This window comes from Magnolia sinica, chromosome 19 (assembly GCF_029962835.1).
Source record: "Magnolia sinica isolate HGM2019 chromosome 19, MsV1, whole genome shotgun sequence".
NCBI classification, from domain to species: Eukaryota; Viridiplantae; Streptophyta; class Magnoliopsida; order Magnoliales; family Magnoliaceae; genus Magnolia; species Magnolia sinica.
In genome coordinates this window covers 50,829,078-50,851,263 of record NC_080591.1, presented here as the reverse complement: position 1 = coordinate 50,851,263, position 22,186 = coordinate 50,829,078, and the positions used below count along the sequence as shown (strand labels likewise).

Below are 22,186 nucleotides of genomic sequence, written 5' to 3'. Positions count from 1 at the left end.
TTAAGGTTCCAAGGGCATTTTCGTATGATTGCCTAAGTTACAACCTAAATCTTGCTCCAAGGAGGGTGGCCGGACTTGTGCTCGAGTTAGACTCGGACCTTGGCCATGCATGAGAGGCTAAAGCATGGCCCACTAGGTCAACCTAGTAGGTCGAAGCTTGGCCCAGAGCTGGGCCAGACAGCCCATTGCCACCAGAGCTAATCGGATCTGATTGCTACTCAGTACTAGGGCTGAAAGTTGAGCGGGTTCAACCCGACCGATCTGACATTGGGTTGGGCTCGAGCAGGATGTATTGGGTCCAGTCTTAGGCTTGGGCTATACAAACGCCAACCCGATAAAACTTGGGTCGGGCTCGGGTTGAGGTCTCGGGTTGTCCGACCCAACCCAAACCCGATCGATACATAAGTTACTTATAAATTATAATCGAATGTGTATTGTCTATATTGAAGATATAGGAAATTGTAGTGCCATCAGGTCTCAATGGTCCACGACATTTTTGATGACTCAAGCTAACAAGATACACCGAATTTCTCTCTTCCAAATAGATTCCATGCTACACAACATGACTCCTAAAGGATTAGTTGTTCTATATTTTAGCTTATCTATTTAGAAAAAAAAAGTTCTTCACGATAAATAACTATATATATAATTAATAAAATCATAGATAAAAAAAATAGACGAAGATAATAGACTAACATAATAACGAAAATGTTAGCATGTATCCACCATACCAATCTGACTGAGCCTGCTTGGGTTGGGCTTGGGTTGAGAATTCCCAACCCGAGGTTGGGTTGGGTTAGAGTTGAGGTATAGGAACCTTGGGTTGGGCTAGCGTTGAGCACTAACCTGTCCCAAGCCACCGGACTTTCAGCCCTACTCAGTGCGGACCTCAAAGGACCCGGTGGATCCAAACAGTTAACTCGGGAACGGGTACTCAATGACCCGACCCACTGACATCCCTATAATCCCATATTGTGGTCCAATTAAGATTTGGATTTATGATATGGACAGTGAAAATGAAGTTTTTCAACTGAGAGACGGATCGGATGTCACACAGGCATCATCATGGGGCCCACACTGCTCGGGAAATGCACGCCCTTCCTACAGCAGGTGTTGCATCGGATTCGGGTCCGGCTAGCAAACCCTACATACAATGACAGGCCGTTGTTTGAGAGCATCAGTACCGTAAACAGGGATTGGCGGTGGTGATGTTGGGAGGGAAGAGCCCAGGCGTCGCCATTCTCTGGCTGTGGGCAATCGGAACCGCTGCAGGTGAGTAGGCGTACTGTCCACCCTTCTCCCCCTACCATGTTAACGTACGCCTCTGCATCTTTTTCCAAACCCTAACGAGTAATGACCACATACAACGCTTGCATTTGAACTTCTTTCTTTCCCGCCAACGCAGCACATATTCAGCACATCCCATCCGTGAAAAAGGTGGGCCATGCCATGATGCTCACGTGGTGCGAAAACCAGGGCGATCCACTCATCGAGCGGGGCCCAACATTAGAATCAATGATCATCATGGTGTGGCCCACCTCTTGCACGGATCGGATGTTCTACACATTCGGCGCGTTGTCGGGAAGGAGATGTCTGTACGTGAAAGCTCACATACAACTGCTGTATGTGATGGTTTCACATTCCTCTTTTGCATTTCTCATTTTGCTTATTTTTCATTTTTTCCTGATTTTATTTTTTTAAAAAAAATTTCTGCTGGCCGCCAGTTCTTGTTGCCAATGTGGCGACGACTCGAATGAGAGACATGGAAAAGCTGATCAAAGAGGAAGAAGCGAGGAGTCAATCTGAACTGTTGAGTCCTTCTGGACGAGGAGTGGAAACAGTTCTGGAAGAGGAGTAATGAATCTCATAGGTAGATTTTTCTGAATTCCCCAAAAATCGCTCTCTCCTAACAATCCAGGAAAGAATATTGTATCTAGTATTTCAGAATGAATCCTCCTTCCTCTGTAATTTTGCTTAAGTGAGTTATTTGATACTCTGGCAGAATGTGATGTTTGATATACATGCACTCAGAAATGGGGTGTGCTCCAGTGGTACTGGTACCATCATTAGCTACTTTGCTACTGGACAGATGTGGGGCCCACATGACGTGTGAATAAAATCCAACTCATACATCAGATGCTGCATTGCATTGTACGCGCAGGATCTAAAATCAGGCTGATCCTTAATCAGGTGGATCACATTAGAGGGAACAAGTTGAGAGGGAATGCCCACCCTTGATTTGGGTGAATGGCCCATTGTGTTTGTATATGAATCCGGACCATTCAGACCCTTCTTCACCTGGTCGGGATTAAGGTGCATGCTGAAAATCAAGCTGTTTCTATATTCAGGTGATCCCCTCTGTAAATCAGGGATGGGCATCCCCTCTCACATTTTTCCATGTTGTTGCTCTCTTAAGTATTGGATCAGGATGATTTCCGGCACCTGGAGGTAATATGAGGTGATGCATCTGATGGACGGATTGGATGGTCTTCATACATCACACAGGTCCCACTTCTTCACAGTACCACCGTAAGCTTATCATGGTACCGATTCCACTCGAGCGCGCCTACTTGGAAATTTTACACATGGCATGGCATGGCATATATGAATTCTAAATTAAACCATCAGATTGTGGTATCTACTGCATATAGGTCTTCATATCCCTAAATCAGGTTGGTTGGACAATTAATCATCGGTTCGTGGGAATTTATTTATTTTGCTGAATTTTGACGATTCGATATTTTTCATATTAACTGTTCACTAAATGTCCAACAATTGGCTAGTTAGATAATAAAATCAATGCAATTTTTGGTTTGTGATCCATCTAAATAGGGGTTCACAAATTCAACAGTTTAATTTGAGTTACTTGTATGCCATGCCCTTGTTAGTGCTTGCATATCTGCCAGAGTATTCTTCTTTTTTTTTTTCTCATTTACATAACATTTGTTTGAGTGGGTGATTAAATGGGGAAATTGGGATAAACTGAGTACCTGATTAAAGTGTGTGCACATATATCTTTCTTCTAAGTGGACCAATGTAGAAAATTGCATTTATCTGAAACTGGCCTTGCTGATCACAAACATTCAGGTTAGCCCTGCTATATATATGTTGCACCTTCCAGTACTTGTGAAAAATTGGAAGAATTCTGTCTGAATTATGGATCTGTTTAATGAAGGAGAACTGTCTCTAGTGTTCTATAAAACCGGATCTCGAACCATGAATTCTTCCAAACAGAGTTCTTATTTATTTGAACCATGGCATTATAACCATGTGTTAAGTACTAATATATATATAGTTTTTTTAATACCACCATCTCAACTGCCTGCTCATACTTGGGTCAACGTTGTCTGGAAGGTTTTTAAGCTTAAACAGTTCAAATCGAATTGATAGGGATCTGGTTCAGGTCCGATTGCCTGGTCCCGTTTCGAAAACGTTGATTTCAACCGTCTCGTTGAACTCTAAAGCCAAGGGCAACCCTTCCAGATAATTCCACTAGTTGGTTTTTTGGGTGTGGTCAATCCATCATGGGTCCCCCTTACGAGCAGTTTTGATAATTTGTGCCGCATCCCGTGTGTACAATCTGCAAGTCAGGGCAGTCCTAGGTCCTTCTGTTTTCCTTTTTTAAATTGTAACTCGTATGTTTAGTGGAAGTAGTTCGAAAGCGAAAGTTTTGCAACCATGTAGAAGTCCCTGACTATTCATTGACGAGTCTAGAGAAGGGCCAGATGCTTTACTGTATTGGAGCTTTGGAAGAAGGCTAAAAAAATTAGCACAACTAACAAAGTGTTTTTGATGCGACTATAGTAGGAATAGCCATAGAGTCCCAGACCAACACATTCCTCAAACTGTGATGTTTTTCATTACCTTGGGTCTATATCAGGAGATTGGTTATGATGTTTCCAATAGAAATAGATCTGCTTTGATGATGTGGAGATTTGCCTTTATGGTGCAGACTGCAGTGTGACCACTACTTGCCAATGGAATTGGCTGTTAGTCAGTGACTTACTTTCAACTTGTAGATGATATACACAAACATGATTCTTCTCATGTAGCTGACGTTTTCTGGCCTTTTGGTGAACTTGGGAAACAAGTGCTATGGTGGGCGTGGGGACTAGCGTGAAATTGGGAAACAAGTGCTATGGTGGGCATGGGGACTAGCAAGTTGGTCAATGTTCCGGTGGAGTGGATGGGTCGGTGTAAAAAGTTAAGAGGATTCCATCATTGAAAGGATGACCTGTCAAAGAGAAAAAACTGGAGGCTTGAGGAAGAACCAAAGCCTTTATGGAGGAATGCGTTATTGATGTCTGGAGGCTTGAGGAAAAACCAAAGCCTTTATGGAGGAATGCGTTGTTGATGAAGTACAATGAAGCTGATTGAAGTTGGTTCATGATATTTCCGTTGAGGCGAGTTGGGTTGGATGTTTGGAAAGCGATAAGGTGGTAGACTATCAAGGGAGCCAAATGCATCTCTTGCTTGCAAAGTGGGTTATGAGTTTTTGGAAAGATACTTGTTTAATCAAATCCGAGAAGCCTTCCACTTTGTCTGTTGATGATATCTATCTTAGTCGGAAAGATAGATTGGGATGCAGGGCAAGATCCTTATCCAAATGAGGATTCTGTCTTGGAATGTGAAGGGCTTGGGCTCTAGGGATAAAAGGGTCCAAGTCCAGGATGTTTGCAAAATGGCCAAGGTGCAGATTCTTTCTTTCCAAGAAACTAAAGTTGCTTCTTTTGAAATTTATTTATTTATTTATTTTTTATTTTTTATTTTTTTTAAAATTTTGCTGGATTTTGTTTAGGATTCAAAGGGAAGTAGTGGGTTGGGGGATCATGGTAGCTTGGGATGCATCTCTTTAGAAGAGATGTGAGCATTGTGTTGGGAAGTTCTCTTTGCCGATGTTTCTGGAAGGGGCGGCTGATGGTTTTCAATGGCTGTTCACGTCAATTTATGACCCAAATGTTGCCGCAGGCAGGGAGCTGTTCTGGGAAGAACTTAATCAAGTTAGGGTATGGCTAGCATGAGAATTCCTTTGGGGGAGGGTTTCCAAAAGTATGTTTGAGTTTTCCAGTTGGGTGGAAAGTTAGGAACTGGTGGATCTTCCTTTGGGAGGGGGCAGATACACTTGGTCCAATGGACAGTATCATCCCATCTGTACTTGAGTCGATATATTTCTGGTGTTTGCTTCTTGGGTGGACAAATTTCCCTTGGTGTCCCAGCGAACTTTCCCTCATCCGGTATCGGATCATTGCCTGATCTTGCTGGATGTTATTAAAGAAAATTGGGAGCCGAAGCCATTTAGATTTGAACTATCTTGGCTCAAAGTGGAAGGCTTCTCAGATTTGATTAAACAATGGTGGGATACTTTCAGGGTGGAAGGATTTGCAGGTTTCAGGCTGAGTAAAATATTAAAGCAACTAAAAGGTAAGTTGGTTTGTTGGAAGGAGGTGCTAGGATTAAGAAATATGGAAACCGAGGTGATGTTGGAGAAATACAAGAGTTGGACTTGAGAGCAGAGGAGGTTGGCTTGTTGGAAGATGAGAGAAGTCTCCACAGTCATATTGCTTTGGATTATGCTAATCGCCTCAAGGAGGAAATTAAATGGAGGCAGCAGTCTAGGGCAACTTGGTTAAAGGAAGGGGACAAAAACACTAAGTTCTTCCACAACATGGTGAGCGCCTGAGCTAGATGTAACAGGGTGTCATCTGTGGTGGTGGGGGACAAAAGGTTCGATGAAAAGGAAGAAATTTGCAATGCGGTCTTCGGTTTTTATGAAAGCTTGCTAGCGGATGAAGGCTGGGATAGACCCTCGCTTGATAATTTGCATTTCAAATCTATTTTGGGAGATGGCGGTTTCACTTGACAAACCATTCTCAAAGCGGAAGTTAAGAAAGTGGTGGATGTTTTGGGGGGTGATAAAGCACTGGGTCCAGACGGCTCCTCTTCGCTTTCTTTCAATTTTTTTGGGATATTGTCAAGAGTAGGGTTGTTCACAAGTCGAGTTAGCTCGAATAACTCACTCGACTCGGCTCGGATTGACTCAGCTTGAATGGCCGACTCGGGCTGAGTCAACCTAATTTTTTGCAGCTCGAGTTGAGTTCGAGCCGAGTTCGACCATGGGGCATTTTAACTTGACTCGACTCAACTCGAAACTCGAACTCGAGCTCGACTCGGCTCGATTAATAATAGGTTGATTTGGAAGGTTCGGACAGATGAAGGGCCAGAACTGAGAATTCACAAGAATATCTTGAATAAATCAATGAAAACCTTCGAGTTTTGTTTGGCAGTAAATGTAATCCCAGGAACTCAAGATGTTGACCTGCTACGGTGGTTATTCCACAACTGCAAACGAATCGAGGCAGAAGATGTTCTTATTAAAATGCTCTGGTATAACACTGCTGGTCTCTTTGGGATAGTAACATGCTGAAATGGTTTATTCAACATGCAAATCGAAATCGGAAGAGCTAATCACAGTGATTTATAAGTGGGAGGAATGGTCGATCTTTGGTTTGGTAGAACACTAGTGCCAAATCTGGTACATACTACTCAAATTCTGGATGGATGATATTATTAGAGAGATCGGAGCGTGCATAGGGTCAGTGGTGGGAATTGGCAGTCGAACGGATAATAGCAAAGAGCTAAGATTTGCAAGAAGCGGAATTAGAAAGAAAAAGTTGTCATAATATCCAATTTTGATAGGTCTAAAGATTGGATCAACTAAGCTAAAAGTTGCAGTGGTTTCGGAGTAGAGTGAGATGCAGAAATTTGTTGGAGAAGAAGGCCTTGGTTCGTTGATGGAGATGCTCGGGAGAATGAGGAAGAAGATGTCTCGGTCCAGTACTCTGGCGGACTACGAGATTAGGAGGAGAGGAGCTGTAGGGACCCAATTTGATGGTAGCAGGAAGGTAACATATGAAAAAACTCGAGCTCGACTTGAGGTAAACTCGACTCAAGTTGAACCACTAGCTCGACTCGAACTCGACTCGATAGCTTTGGCAAACAAGCCAAGCTTCAATGTTGAGCTCGAAGCCGAGCTCGAGCTCAAACTCGAGTACAACATTGACAAGCCGAGCCGAGCTTGGCCCACCTTGACTCGGCTCAATGCCCACCTCTAGTTAGGAGGGATGTAATGGACTTTATGGGAGAGTTCTATTCAAGGGGGAGGTTATCCATTGAGCTATGGGCTTCCTTTATAGCTCTAATCCCAAATATTTTGGGTACCGAAACGTTAAAGACTATCACCCCATCAGCCTTATCGGAAGTATTTATAAAATTCTTGCCAAGGTGATAGCCATAAGATTCAAAGGGGTGTTGCAAGGGATTATTTTGCAAAACCAAGGGGCTTTCATAGTAGGAAGACAGATTATTGACAATGCACTCATTGTCCATGAGTGCATTGATGCTAGATACAAGCAGAGGTTGGAGGGTGTGATTTGCAAGTTGGATCTAGAAAAGGTATATAATCACGCGTTGATTGGAATTTTCTAGATTGCATGTTAGGAATGATTGGTTATGGAGATAAATGGAGAAATGGATGGAGTGCACAAAATCACCCAGGTTCTCTATTCTTGTTAATGGATCGCCCAAAGGCTTCTTCCAAAGCTTGAGAGGGTTGACTTGAGACGGGGATCCTCTCTCCCCGCTCCTCTTTGTAGTGGTAGTTGAGGCTTTGAGCAGGATGTTGGATCGCAGTCAACAGATTGGGTTATTCTCTGGTTTATCGGTTAATAAGTTCAGCCCCCCGGTATCTCATGTTCAGTTTGTGGATGATATGTTACTTTTCTGTGAGGCAAATGAAAATATGGTGGAGAACCTAAGATTGATTATTATGTGCTTTGAAATCATGTTGGGGCTAAAAGTTAATGCTTCTAAAAGTGCGATGCTTGCTGTTCATGTGACCAAGGAGCATGCGAGACTTGCCTCTATTTTCGGCTGCAAGACAGGAATTCCCATCCATGTATCTTGGCCTCCCCCTATTTGTGGGGAAACCGGCTAAACACTTACGGGACGCAGTGATAGAAATGGTGGAAGGTATGCTTGCGAAATGGCAAGGCAGGTATTTATCTCTCTGGGGACGCATAACCATGATCAAGGTGGCCTTGTCAAGCCTCCCGATATATTTCATAAAACTGTCAGGGAAGCTGCACGATTTGTTTCGCGGCCTACAACTCTACTGAGTTGAGGCAAAAGAATAAGTTGTAGTAGAAGAATTCCTGAAAGAAGTCTGCAAACGGTATGTTCATGTTCGGTTGATGTGCAATACCCCTGTGATTCCTCCAAGACATTTCCTCTACTCCTTTGAGATGGAACACCTCATTTCTTATTCGTTTGAGCATAGTTTAAAAACCCCAAAACTTGACTCGACTTGATGTTCTTCCATCTTAGGTCAACTTGAAGACTCAACTGGATTCGACTCGGTCTTTAAGAATTGTAAATTAAAAAATATAAAGAATATTATATGTATTTTGAATAGTTTGTCTGCATAATGTTATAATTATAAAATGAATAAACAAACAACCACCTACTTCATAGCTTGCTGGCTGAATGTCTGCTTACTCTTAGAAGTCATGGGTTCGATTCTTCTTTCCTCTTTAATTTTAATTAAAAGGCTGTTTCACAAGGTGAGTGACACAGCCTGACTCACCATGACTCGCATCAAGTTGACTCATTCTATCTATCAGAATTGAGTTTCGTAATTTAGCTCAGTCAAGTTTACTTGTCCGAGTTTTGAGTTGACTCAGTGAGTTTTTTAGAACTATGCTTTAGAGTCTCTAAATCTAACCTACTAATTTTCTGCTGCTTGTATGCCCTATGGATGTATTGGAAATGATAGCTGGAGGCTGATGTAAAGCTAAACCAAATTGCTTCTGCCCCACGAACAAAGGGCTTTAGTAGGTTGTAAGAGATCTGAATCTGCTTGTTGAATAGATATCCTGAGCAGTATTGTCATGTGAGATCGCATTCAGCGTATGTGATCGCATATTGGCCATGGTACATTTGCCTATAAAAAGGCCTCCAAACCTCCTCCATTTGCAATATTCTCAGCTCAAAACTCTCATTCTCTCTTCTTCTCTTACATTTCTTAATTTCAAGTGGTCTCTCTCTCTCTCTCTCTCTCTCTCTCTCTCTCTCTCTCTCTATATATATATATATATATATATATATATATATATATATATATATATATATATATATATATATATATATTCCCTCTCTTTTCTTTTTTTTTTCTTTTTTTTTTTAATTTTTTTTTTTTTTTAAATTTTAACGCACGCACGCATACCTCACACACTCACACTTCAGTGGAATTTCACCACCTATGGATACTCGAACCCTTGATCGGGTGTTGAAACTCCTGAGAGTCTACCACCGGAGCAAGACTCTCTCTTGGAAGTTGGAAGATAAAGATTCAAGCACTCTCAAGTTTCAAAGAAGATAGCTTGTTGATTTTGTTGTTACTTCTTACATAAGAAAGTTCCCTTAATTTCTTATATATTTTTTACATTTTTTTTTTGAACTTTCCCTATTATTTTATTTTATTTTATTTTTAAATAAAAAAATATGAGGTCACATGCATATGCGATTTGACAACGTTGGTCCTGAGACCAACATCCGATGGCTAGAATATCTCTCGTCCATGTTTTCTTCCCATGAGTGTCAGCTGTAGATTGGAGTATGTTTTTAATAATTAAATAAAAAGATAGATTTAAACCAGGAAGTTGGCTTGCTGGTAGATGCTACTGTATTGCATGTTGGAGGTTCTGAGTTCAAATCTCAACATCTATCTTCACATTTTTATTTAATAAAAACGCTGTCCAGCAATGAGTGACCGACTCAGCAAGTCTTGCTTAGTGAGAACCAAGACACTCTCTTTAGCAAGTTCCTCAGTGACTCTGCTCAATTTCTCACCAAGTTGTTTTCTACCTATTTTGATGTTTCTGATTTCTTTTCTTTTTCTTTTTTAATTATTTCTATAAACATTTCCTGCATTTTATCTCTAAAGCAATGAAGCAGCATTGAACTCAGACTGAGTGTGAGGATTTTGGATCAATCCAAGTCTTGTTGGTTGGGCTGCAAGGATCTGTCTGGCTTAGCCCAAAAAAGATGGGCGCAGGCCTGATTTTTGGGTGCTATAAATAAGATGGGATGTGATGGGAACGGAATGGGCCAGGCTGAGGTGGCACTTTTACCCGTGTTTTGAAAAACCCGAAAGGGATGTCCTCCCATTTTTATGGGCGATCTGATCTGGCTGCCGCTGCCGGTTAGCCGGGTCAACCCATGGCATGACCATGATGTTATAGTTAAATAATTGGGAAAGAATAGGGACTGATGGTTCTGATCCAAACTGCCTGGTTCAGACAGTTCGACGGTTGGACAGGAAAACCCATGTCATCCAGTAAGACCCCAGGTTTTTTTTTTTTTTAAATTTTTGTTAGTACACCCCACTGTCAGTTGACACTTCACTGTTAGCCACCCCCGCTAGGGATCGATACCAAGACCTCAGTGTTGAAACGAGGTATTTTTCACTCAGTCTACTACATGAGCTATGGATCAGGGTGTAAGACTCCAGGGTTGACGAGCTTAAGCTAAAGCTGAAATTACACATTTTTTTCATCAGGTTTCTAGCGCATGTAAACACAATCCACTTTGCTACAAGTGAAAGAGTTGCATGGTCCACTGAACTGTACAACGGTAGACATGGCGAGATGATCAAGGCTGTTCATCTCATTGGGTGGGCCACGTTACAATGATCACGCCAGTATCTTGCTAGAATTTTTGGGGTCGAATGTGAACCATTGGAAATTTCATGGGTGCAAAAATCACACTAATGGAATGATCCAATCCATCCTTGAGTTGGTTTCCTTTTTGTAGATATCCTTTTTCCAAACCATAGACGGAATGGTTTGGGTTGCCTGAAAAAAAAAGTAATTCTTCATAATGATAAGTAATCCATGATGGTCCCCAACTAATGAATGGTTCTTGATTGGGCCTATTTTTGTATAAACAATCTTGGCCGACCATGTTTAAGGCTAGTGATCAAATGGTTGTGATTGTAAGTCAGTCCGATGTTTCGCGGTAGCTCTTGAAATGTGTGTTGCACCTAACGGACAGTCTAGATCAATCGATTTTTCACTGGGTCATTTCTTGTACATAATTAGAATTCAATAAAATGAGATGAAATCATTTTTCAGTGGCAACCAAACAGACACTTGGCAATCTGAATTAGCATTCGGAATTGCGCGGGTCAGCCTGGAATACATTCTCCTTTGTAATTTACAGAAGAAAGAAATTACAACCAAGGCCCAACTCAAACATATAATTGATTGGAAACATAACCAAGTTCCTTGGCTCCAGGCGATCAGAAATTGGGATTTTAACTGCAAAATTCCTCAGGTATTCAGATTTTACCTAATAGTGCCTTGAGAAACTAAAATTTCATGACGGTGTTTTTGGTGGAGAGAAATTAAGCAAATGTCTTTGTTTTCTTTAAATGAAGAGAATCGGGAATTGTGATGCCCATGTAGTATGTGTCTGATAGCCAACCCGTCCAAAAGACGCATCCCATGATGATTACTAGACAAACCAAAAATCTGGCAAATCCAAACCGTAAGGTGGACCAAACCATCAAAAATAATACACACCACTCAAAAACATCCAGATTCAAGTGCGGCCCATATCATTATTCAGTTGGCTGAGTTTTTGGTTCATATGAATGCCATCGCCCGGTGCATATGTTGGACAGGTTAGATGTTATACACATGCCACATGGGCTCCACACTTCTCAAACTTTACTAAGACATTTAGTTATTTCCTCCCTTTCAAAGCATCTCCTTGAAGTTCCCTGTCCAGGCATTATTTGATAAAATGTGAATTCATGAGAAATTTTATGGTAAAAATATACCTCCGAAATTTGCTTTATCAGTAGTGTTGTAATCCACACACAAAAAAAAAGTCCTTGTGGTAGTTACTCATATTGTCACAGGCGACTAGCATTACCTTTTATTATTACTATTATTTATTTTTTAACACACTCACACATACACCTACACCACATGGGCACTTGATCCCATGATCTTAGTCTTGAAACAGAGTTTCTCCGCCACTGAGCCATGGAGCCGGACCTGCAACGGGCACGACTTGGAGAGCGGATTCTTTGTGCACGATTATACCGAACGCTTCATTCATGTCCATGTTCTCTTTAACCAAACCCGCAGGCAATTCCCAATTGAATGAGTACAGAAGATTTGCAAGTGTGAGCTCGATCGTCACCGTCCCAAACAACATCCCTGGACAACTTCTCCGGCCTGCTCCGAATGGTACGAGCTTGAAATCCTGCCCTTTGTAATCGATTGAACTGCCCATGAACCTCTCTGGGAAGAACTCTTCTGGGTTTTCCCATGACATTGGGTCTCTCCCAATTGCAAATGCGTTGATGTAGAACCTGGTCTTTGGGGCAACTTCGTATCCTCCAATCGAACATTGTCTCATGCTTTCCCGCGGGATCAGCAATGGAGCTGGCGGGTGCAATCGTAGAGTCTCCTTTATAATTGACTTGAGGTATTGAAGCTGGTGAAGATCCTTCTCATCCACCTTTCCTTTCCGTCCAACTATCGTCCTGACTTCGTCTTGGGCTTTTGCCATCGTTTTTGGGTTCCGAAGAAGCTCCGCCATTGCCCAAACCACAGAAGTCGAGCTTGTGTCTGTTCCACCGATTAAGATATTCTGCATCATAAAATGCAGAGTATTTCAGTTTCCTACTTAGTTGTAGTTGTCATGGTTCAAAACTCGGCAGCAACTTGGACTGACCCATCCAGTATTGAGTCGAGTCATGACTCATCAGAGTCACGGGTGAGGAATCTGGGTGACTCACCAGAACTAGTCTGAGTTGACTCGGATGGGTTTGCATTTGGGTCGTTCGATTCAATACAAAGCTTTTTTGTTATACTTAATATTAGACGGTTCAAGACCCAAGTGTAATGGTTGCAAATTACAAAATGGAACTGAAGAAAGAGGTTGGATCTCCTGCAAACATCTGTAGAATAAGCTTCTTCTACAACTCCTATTCACTTGCATGAAAAAGTTATTAAATTGCGGGGAGCTTATTCACCTCCCTGAAAATGTTATTCAACTATTTGTGTGGTGACCAGAGTCTTGCATGTATGCCATCCAACATGTGAATGAATTGGGTCTGACGCTGGGGAGGACGTGTTGATGTAAGAGTACCGTCTTCCTCAGGGGATAACTATTCCCAATCCACGGAATTTCTTTGGACTCATAAAGATACCTCAAATCCACAAGGAAAATAAGAAAATAGAATAATTTCTAGAAATTCTTAAAACGAGCTTACAACATTCTTAAATAATGAGATGAAACGTTGGAAGAAGTTTTAGAACTCCTAGAAATTGTGACTTACTAGAAATAGTAAACTTATTATTTGTAGACAGTCATGATTCCTACTAGACATCATGGTTTTCGGCCAAAAATAGTGTCCTATTTGGCTGAACCATGCTATTCTTCTAATTATTCTAAGCACTTCTAATGTTGGACGCAACTCCAAAAGCCCAACCAATGAAGAGTTATAATCAAACTAAAACTTATTATAAATAGTAAAAACGGAAATAAAATGGAAATTCGACCGTCGATCTGATGGAATCTCGCAAAATCTAGGTGCGTAACCTGGCGTAGCGAGGTTGGGTGGCGAAAGTAGCTCGTCCTACCCCAAAGTCATATATGGCACGTCGGATTACTCATTTTGGTTTGTGAAATACGCCTGTTTTAAGGTTCTAACGGTCCGGATCACTTCCACCTCCGATCGGGCCTTTTCTGGTCCATCTTGGCCATGAAATTGTACGTGACCCGCTCTACATCAGTCCCCTCTACTTCAAAAGAAATCATCCCGCTTTGGTTCGTGATACTTGATCAGGTCCACAACATTGAAAGTGTGCGAAATCTCCATGTCATTCGGAAGATCAACAATGTAAGTGTTGTCATTAATCTTTCGGAGGATTGGTACCGGTTCAATATTCTTGTTCTTCAATTTTTTGTACGTCCTGGTCAGAAATATTTCCTTTAGTAGATGGACCAGAACTTGGTCGCCTACCTCGAATAACTTTTGTTGCCGATAATTGTCAGCTTGCTCCTTATACTTGTTGTTCGAGGCATGTAACTTGGCTTGCACCTTCATATAAATGCCCATGATTTTGTTCGCCATATGATTTGCTACAACGCTCATGCCTGGGAGCTTAGGCAAAGAGATCAGGTCAAGTGTGTGGCGAGACACTGACCATAAATAATCTGGAACGGGGACTTCTCTATCGAGTGGTTCACCATGTTGTTGAATGCAAACTCCGCTTGAGAAAGGTCAAATCCTACTGCTTCGATTTTTCACTTGAAATACATCAAAGGAGGTTCTCTAACGTGCGATTCACAAATTCAGTTTGCCTATTAGTTTATAGGTGGTAGGCACTGTTGAACTGAAGTCGTGTACCGAACCGATTCCACAAAGTCCGCCAGAAGTGGCTAATGAACTTTGTATTGCGATCAGAAGTAATAGTCTTGGGAACCTCGTATAGTCGTACAACCTCTTTGAAGAATAGATTCGCCATGTGTGTTGCATTAAAGGTCTTCTTATATAGGATTAAATGTGCCATCTTCGAGAAATGATCTACCACCATGAATGCTGAATTCATGCTACGCTGTGTTTGTGGGAGACCCAACACGAAGTTTATAGATAGGCCCTCCCAAGGGCCGTCAGGTACATGTAATGGGGTGTAGAGACCCGTATTTTGAGACTTCCCCTTGGAGACTGGCAAACATGATAATACTGCACCGCGCTACCCACGTCACGTACTAACTGCGGCTAATAGTACCATTCTTCAACAAGAGCAAGTGTCTTGTCTCGTTCGAGGTGTCCACTAAGGCCACCTCCATGTATCTCTTAGATGATTTGCTCTCTCAGTGAACTTTTGGGGATGCACAGTTGATTCTCTTTGAAAAGGAACCCGTCTTGTATATATAGGCCAATGGGGTGACCTTCTTGGTATCTAATCACATGTCTTTGAAGTCGTCATCGGCGGCATACATGTCTTTGGGGCGCTCGAACCTGACAACCTCACTGCTCATGGTGACTAACAAAGTTGCATGGCAGCTAAGTCCATCAGATACCTTGTTCTGTTGCCCAGACTTATGTTTCAACACAAACATGAATTTCTGCAAGAATGAAATCCACCTAACATGCACACGATTCACGTTAGTTCGGAAATTAATGAATTTGAGAGTTTGATGGTCTGTATAAAGAATGAACTCCCTTTGAATTAGGTAATGTCACCAATGTCGCAGTGCTTGGACCATTGCGTACAATTCAAACTCATAGGTTGACCACTTTTTACGTGCATCACTAAGCTTTTCACTGTAGAAGGCTATCAGCTTACCTTCTGGAGACATGACTCTCATAATTCCAACAAATGAAGCATCACATTCGACTTTAAATAGTTTGTCGAAGTTGGGAAGTACAAGAACTGGAGTTGTGGACAACCCGTGTTTAATTTTAGCAAAGCTTCTGTCGGCTTCGTTAGTCCACGTAAGTTGCCCATTTTTCATGCAGTCTATAATTGGTGACATAATTGTGTTAAAATTCTTCACGAACCGATGATAGAATGTCGCCAATCCATTAAAATTTCGTACCTCATGGATGTTTGTTGGAACTGGCCTTCCTTAATAGTTCTCAGTTTTTCATCGTCCACTCGGATTCCCGTGGACGTCATAACAAAGCCCAAATATAACAGGCTATCAATCAAAAATATGCATTTTTTTTTTTTTAAAAAATATTGAGATACAACTTATTTTCGGTGAGCACTTAAAAGACTTTCTTGAGGTGTTCCATATAGCTTTCTTTGTCTTGACTGTATATCAGAATATCATCGAAGTAAACTACAACGAACCGCCCAATGAATGGCTTCGGAACTTGGTTCATTAACCACATATGAACGTATTAGGCGCGTTTGAAAAACTAAAGGACATGACCATCCATTTAAACAACCCTTTCTTGGTCTTAAAAGTCGTCTTCCACTCATCACCCGACCGTATTTGAATCTGATGGTAGCCGTTCTTTAAATCCAATTTAGATAATAATTTTACGCCCTTAAGAATGTTCAACATATCATCCAGTCGTGGTATGAGAAATCTGTACTTTATGGTAATTTTGTTGATAGCCCGACTGTCGACACACATGCGCCAACTCCCATCTTTCTCTGATACCAAAGTGATGCCGGGGAGGATGTGTTGAGGTCGAGCACCGTCTTCCTCAAGGGATAACTATTCTGAATCCATGGAACTTCTCTGGACTCCTCATATAGATACCTTGAATCCATGAGGAAAATAAGAAAATAGAATAATTTCTAGAAATTTGTAATAAATTGATCGATGATTAAAATGAGCTTACAACCTTCTTAAATAATGACATGAAACTTAGGAAGAAGTTTCGGAATTAAACTACAACTAAAACTCCTAGAAATCGTAACTTACTATAAATAGTAACTTACTATTTACAAACGATCATGATTCCTAGTAGACATTATGGTCTTTGGCCAAAAATAGTAAGTGTCCTATTTGGCTCAACCATGCTATTTTCCTAATTATTCTAAGAACTTTTCATGTTGGACACAACTCCTAAAGCCTAACGGATGAAGAGTTATAATCAAACTAAAACTTACTATAAATAGTAAAAACAAAAATACAACGAAATATAATGGAATCTCGTAGATTCGGCATGTGCAACCCATCTTAGTAGGGTTGGGTAGCTAAAGTAGCTCGTCTTACCCGAAAATCATATATGGCAAGTTGGATAACTCATTTTGGTTTGCAACATACGCAGTTTTAAGGTTTTGACTGTCCTGATCACTCACTCTACATCATTGTCCCACTATCATAATAATGGGATGCCTTAAAATTCAGAATCAGGTTTAACACATGTTTGGCAGGCTACGTTGTAGAAATCAATGTACATCTGCCCTAATACTTACAAATTCAGATGGTGGTTTTGGATCGGCCTGATTTTCGGTGCGTTCTACTTTGATGGTGGGGCGACCTTTCTGGATGGGTTGGATTCAATACACAAACCACAGTGGCCCCTCAAAAGTAGAGTTGTAGGAGAAGCTTATTCTACAAGGTTGGAAAAGATATTGCATCAACTCTGAAAACTACTGTCGTATTATTTCTCTATTTGAACTCACGTTAGCATTTATAATAAAATCATTGGATTAGATCTAATCGCTAAATGCTAAAATACACTTAATTTATTAATTTCTCATTTAAAATCGATAGAAATTAAAGCATTAAAAAGTTAAAAGGAAAAGGTTAATAAATAATTCAGACAATGAAAAAAAAAAAAAAGAGGAAAGGAAATAGCTTATGGTAAGGTTGAGCTTTGTGGGTCCCACCATGATGTGTGTCTGTAAAATCAGCCGTATCTAGAACTCAGGAGGACCACACCTTTTGGATAGTTGCCAAATTATGTCTAAAACATCTGAAATCATGTGGTGGGGATCATGCATGTGAGTTCTGGAATGGAAACGGACTGCGTACTGAGTAAACTGTGGGCCCACTGATATATTATTTTATCCACTTCGTCCATCTATTTTACCAGATAATTTTAGGTATTGAGCACAAAAATAAAGCATATCCAAAGCTCAAGCGGACCACACCACAGAAAAGTGTGAATCGAATGTCTACGGTTGAAAAATTCTAAGGGGGCAACAGAAGTTTTGTATGAAGCTGATATTTGTTTTCCCTTCATCCATGTTTGTGTGATCTTATGAACAGGTTGGATGACTAATAAACATCATTGGGGAAGTTTCAACAGTGGAAATCATTATTCCCACTGTTTCCTATGGTCCTCTTGAGCTTTGGATATGCTTCAATTTTGGTTTCAACTGCAAAAATGTGCTGGAAAAGTGGATGGACGGAGTGGAGAAACCACATATATCCATCGTGGGCCCAACAGAGTTTACTCAGTACCATAAAAGCATACTGAGTAACTCAGTACACATTCCGATTTCTTCTAGAATGGCTTGCAATTTGGTGGGACCCCTCAAGATGGGCTCTACAAACAATAAAAAAGGTTTTTATGAGTACGCATCCATTCTCAACTGTTACCTGTGAGTCTGTGACGTGGCCCACTCGCCGGGATTTGAACTCTAGCTAAAATAGGGGTCCTTGCTCTTACGCCGGTGGTAGACTCTCGGGAGTTTCAACACCTGGTTGAGAGTTCGAGTACCCATGGGTGGTGAAATCCCACTACGGCGTGAATGTGTGGTGGTGTGTGTGCGTGTTAAAAAAAAAAAAAAAAAAAAAACTCGAGCTATAACAAGGAGCGTTTTATCTTATAGACGGAAACGGATTGGCTACTCCCCCTGACACCAACCCCGTGGCTGGTGGTTGGTGCTCTGTGGGCCCCGTTATGTTGTATGTGTTTCATCCATTTTTACAGATCATTTTATGCTTGATCCCAAAAATGAGTGGTATATAAATCTCAGGTCGACCACACCACATGAAAACAATAGTGATTGGATATCCACCGTTAAAATCCTCCTAAGGCCTACTGTACTGTTTATTTGACATCCAATCTGTTGATTAGGTCATACAGGCCCAGATGAAGGGAAAAAACAAAAATCAGCTTGATCCAAAACTTTTATGGCCCCAAAATGTTTTTTAATGGTCAACGCTCATTCAACACTGTTTCGTGTAATGTGGTGCACTTAAGATTTAGATATATCTCATTTTTCATTTCATTCCGTAAAATGATCTGTAAAAATATATGGACGGCATGGATGAAACACATACATCATGGTGGGGCCATGGAGCACCGACCACCAGCCATTGGCCGGTGTCAAGGGGAGTAGCCAATCCATTTCCCTTATAGACCGGCTGGTTGTCTGACACACATCACATCATGGTGGGGCTCACATGGTCATTGCATCTAATTTAAAATATCGTTTCTATACATAGCATTGGTCCCTCGTTCAGTGATGCATTGCTGCGACGACCCATGTTTTCAAGGTTTCCCATAACCACACAGCTAGGGACGCGGGTTAGTGCCATTGAAGTGACGTCACCAAGTTCTGTGCGCCCCACCATGATGCATGTGTTATATCCATACCGTCCATCCATTCGGAGAGATGATTTTAGGACATGATCCAAAGAATGAGGCCCGCACATCCAAAGCTCACGTTGACCCACCATAGAAAACAGTAGGGATAAAACCTTCCTACGGCCTACCATGATGTTTATTTGAGATGCAACCTGTTCATAGGTTCACACAGTAGTGGAAGGATGGAAAACACAAATATCAGCTTGATCAAAAACTTCTGTAGTCCCCAAGAAGTTTTTAATGGTATGCGTTCAATCCCCACTGTTTTATGTGGTGGGTCCACGTGAGCTTTGGATCTGCCTCATTCTTTGTATCATGCCTTAAAATGATCTCTCCACATGGATGAACAATACAGATACGAGGCATGCATCACGGTGGCCCACAGAACTTGCTGACAGTCACTTGAGTAGCCGGATAGCTACCCAAGCGGTTAGTAGCTAATCCGCTTCCCGTAGGTGGTGTTGGGCCTACTTTTTCTAATGTTATAATAGTCAGCCTACCTTTTCTAATGTTATAGTCTAGTGTGTTGGACACAACTCCTAGAGCTGAAGAGTTACAATTAAACTAAAACTTAATTAAAAATGGTAAAAACGAAAATAAAGAATTTCGACTGTCGGTCTGATAGAATTTTGCAAATTCGGTGTGGAAAACCTGGCAAAGTGGGTTGGGTGGCTAAAGTAGCTCGTCCTACCCCAAAATCATATATGTCACATCCAATTACTCATTCCGGCTTGCGAGATTCATCCAGTTAAAGTTCTGACAGTCTGGATAACCTTCGTCTCCAATTGGGCCTTTTCTGGTCCATCTTGGCCATGAAATTATCCACGGCCTGCTCCACATCACTTAACATGAGCCCTGAGTTACCAAATGATTGTTACTGTGGGACCCATGAAGCATTTGTTGCATATCTTTTTAGAATCGAATTTTATACCAGTTAAGGTCTTAAAATAGAGAAGAGAAGTGAAAACGGGTTATGTAATAAAATTTGAAAGATGAAGATAGGATAAGCAATGAAATGTGAAAGATGAAAATACCTATGCCTTCGACTAAATGCAAGGGTAAAATTGTCCAAATATTTCTTGCTTTGTATATAGTATGAAGTGGATTGGTGCCCCTGCATATGTTTAAAAAATAAAGTAGAAAAGAATGAAGTGAGTGTCAAACCATGAGGATTCCCTTCATCTGATCTTTGGTGAGACTGCTCTCCTTCTGGACTTGAAGCAAGACGTGGACGAAGTCTTCCCGATCGAGTTTCGCCCCATCACAACGTAAATGTTCATCGATAACTCGTTCATAGAAAGCATCCAGCTTCAAGAAACATCGTTCCAGCCGCCCACGCAGTCCAATCAGGACATCCATCCACCCCATCAACGGCAAGAAATCCTCGATGAAGAAACCACCCAACATAGCCCCAGCTTCTCTGATGGCCCTGTGAAATTCCATCTGCTCGTGCTTGCTTCCTCCTTCAAAACTCTTCCCAAAAGCGGCCTTACAAATTATGTTGTTGGTGAGAGAAACAAGCATCTCACTCAGATTGATAGAACGACAACAAGAAGAAGAACGGGCAATCGATCTCATCATCTCGGCGACCTCTTCCTCCCGAATGTATGCAAAGGACTGCACCCGCTTGGTGCTGAAGAGTTCGACGATGCAGATCTTCTTCATCTCTCTCCAATATTCGCCGTAAGGAACAAAGGCCACGTCCGAGTAGCTGTAGCTGAGCTTCTTGAAGGAAACTAAGGGAGGCCTGGTACAAAGATCAAGATCATTGGATTTCATCACCTCCCTCGCCATGGCGGCTGATGAGACAATGAGGGTTGGGACATGGCCCAGCTGGAGATATATGAGCGGGCCATACATCTTCGATAGTAGCCATAGATCGCGGTGCGGCAACTTACGAAGCTGGTGCAAGTTGCCGATTACGGGGAGCTTGCGTGGGCCTGGAGGGAGCTTGGCCGGCCTCGCCCTTCTCTTCTGGTATTTGGTGAAGAGGAGAGGCAAGAGCGGAAGGATGGGAACTATCACCAGAAGGAGAAGAAGCCATGAGAAGGTGGAGGAATTGGAATCCATTGGTTTGAAGGAGATGGTATTTGGGAGAGACTAGGTGTCCTTCAAATAGCCTGACTACTGCTTGGGTTTTTGTGGAGACGTGTAGGGAGAGATGAAACACCTAAGACAGTCTCTTTGAAATCCCAAACAGATTCCCAATGCTGCCCAAATAGTGATCTCAGCATTTCTGTTTTTAACCGTAAGCGGGGTTTTTTTTTTGGGAATGTTGAATAGCTTGGAACTAAAAAGAATATCTTAGAAATCTTGATTTGTACTGTTGGGAATGTTGAAAGTGGTTGTTTAGTAGCTTTCAAAGCTTATTACTAAGGTAAAATGTGTCAATAGATGTCTTGAATCTATAATTCAATGGTATGTCAATGACAGGTTTAATGTCATCGAAGTCGGCTCGATGTCATCGAGATTTTCTGAAATAATTCGATTTGGTTGCTGGACGCTTTAGTGCCCTTCACGATGCCATTGAAGATCGTTCGATGTCATCGAAGGTTGTTCGATGCCATCGAAGGCCTGGTTGATGTTATCGGTAATATTTGGATTTTCATGTTTGGTCACTGGAACATGTTGGTATTTTTTCGATGCCATTGAAGTGGCTTCGATGTCATCAAAGGTTAAGTTTCGATGACATCGAAGTGTGTTCGATGTCATCGAATGACTCCATGCGGATTTTCGTATTGTTTCCAATTTTGATTGGAATTCTCCTGGAGGCTATATATTTGAGTGTAATTGGGATTGAGAGGTATCTAAGGCTTTCTAATTCGTTTCTAGGGTTTTAAGGGCTTGTAAAGGGATATTCGAGGCTTGTTCGAATCGGGTATTCTCTCTATCTCTTGTAATTTCTACTTTCATAGTGCTTTCTATCACTCTGTGACGTGGTTTTTCTCGTGAAAGGGTTTTTTCTACGTTAAATTTAGAGTGTTTACATTGTGCTTGCTTGGTGTGATTGAATTACTTTACTTGATTTATCTTTGAGTGCTT

At 41.5% G+C, this 22,186-nt stretch overlaps 1 protein-coding gene and 1 long non-coding RNA gene across 2 annotated transcripts; one reads left to right on the top strand and one right to left on the bottom strand.

Moving 5' to 3' along the window:
- Positions 1–880: 880 nt before the first annotated feature.
- LOC131235138 (uncharacterized) lies at positions 881–1,968 on the top strand. Its single transcript, XR_009165958.1, has 2 exons — positions 881–1,272; positions 1,725–1,968. It is a non-coding gene; the product is annotated as an uncharacterized LOC131235138 (long non-coding RNA).
- Positions 1,969–12,072: 10,104 nt separating this feature from the next.
- On the bottom strand, positions 12,073–21,268 carry LOC131234613 (cytochrome P450 71A1-like). The gene is made up of 2 exons (XM_058231545.1): positions 20,309–21,268; positions 12,073–12,720 (listed from the first exon to the last, which is right to left on the bottom strand). The coding sequence occupies exons 1-2, from the start codon at positions 21,212–21,214 to the stop codon at positions 12,073–12,075; spliced, it is 1,554 nt and encodes a 517-aa protein (XP_058087528.1). The 5' UTR covers positions 21,215–21,268.
- Between the last annotated feature and the right edge of the window lie 918 nt (positions 21,269–22,186).

Coding starts and splice junctions, on each gene's coding strand:
- LOC131234613 (XM_058231545.1), bottom strand. CDS start 21,214: ATGGATTCCAATTCCTCCACCTTCTCATGGCTTCTTCTCCTTCTGGTG. Junction 12,721..20,308: donor AGATGAAGGGAATCCTCATG/GTTTGACACTCA, acceptor TTTATGATGCAG/AATATCTTAATCGGTGGAAC.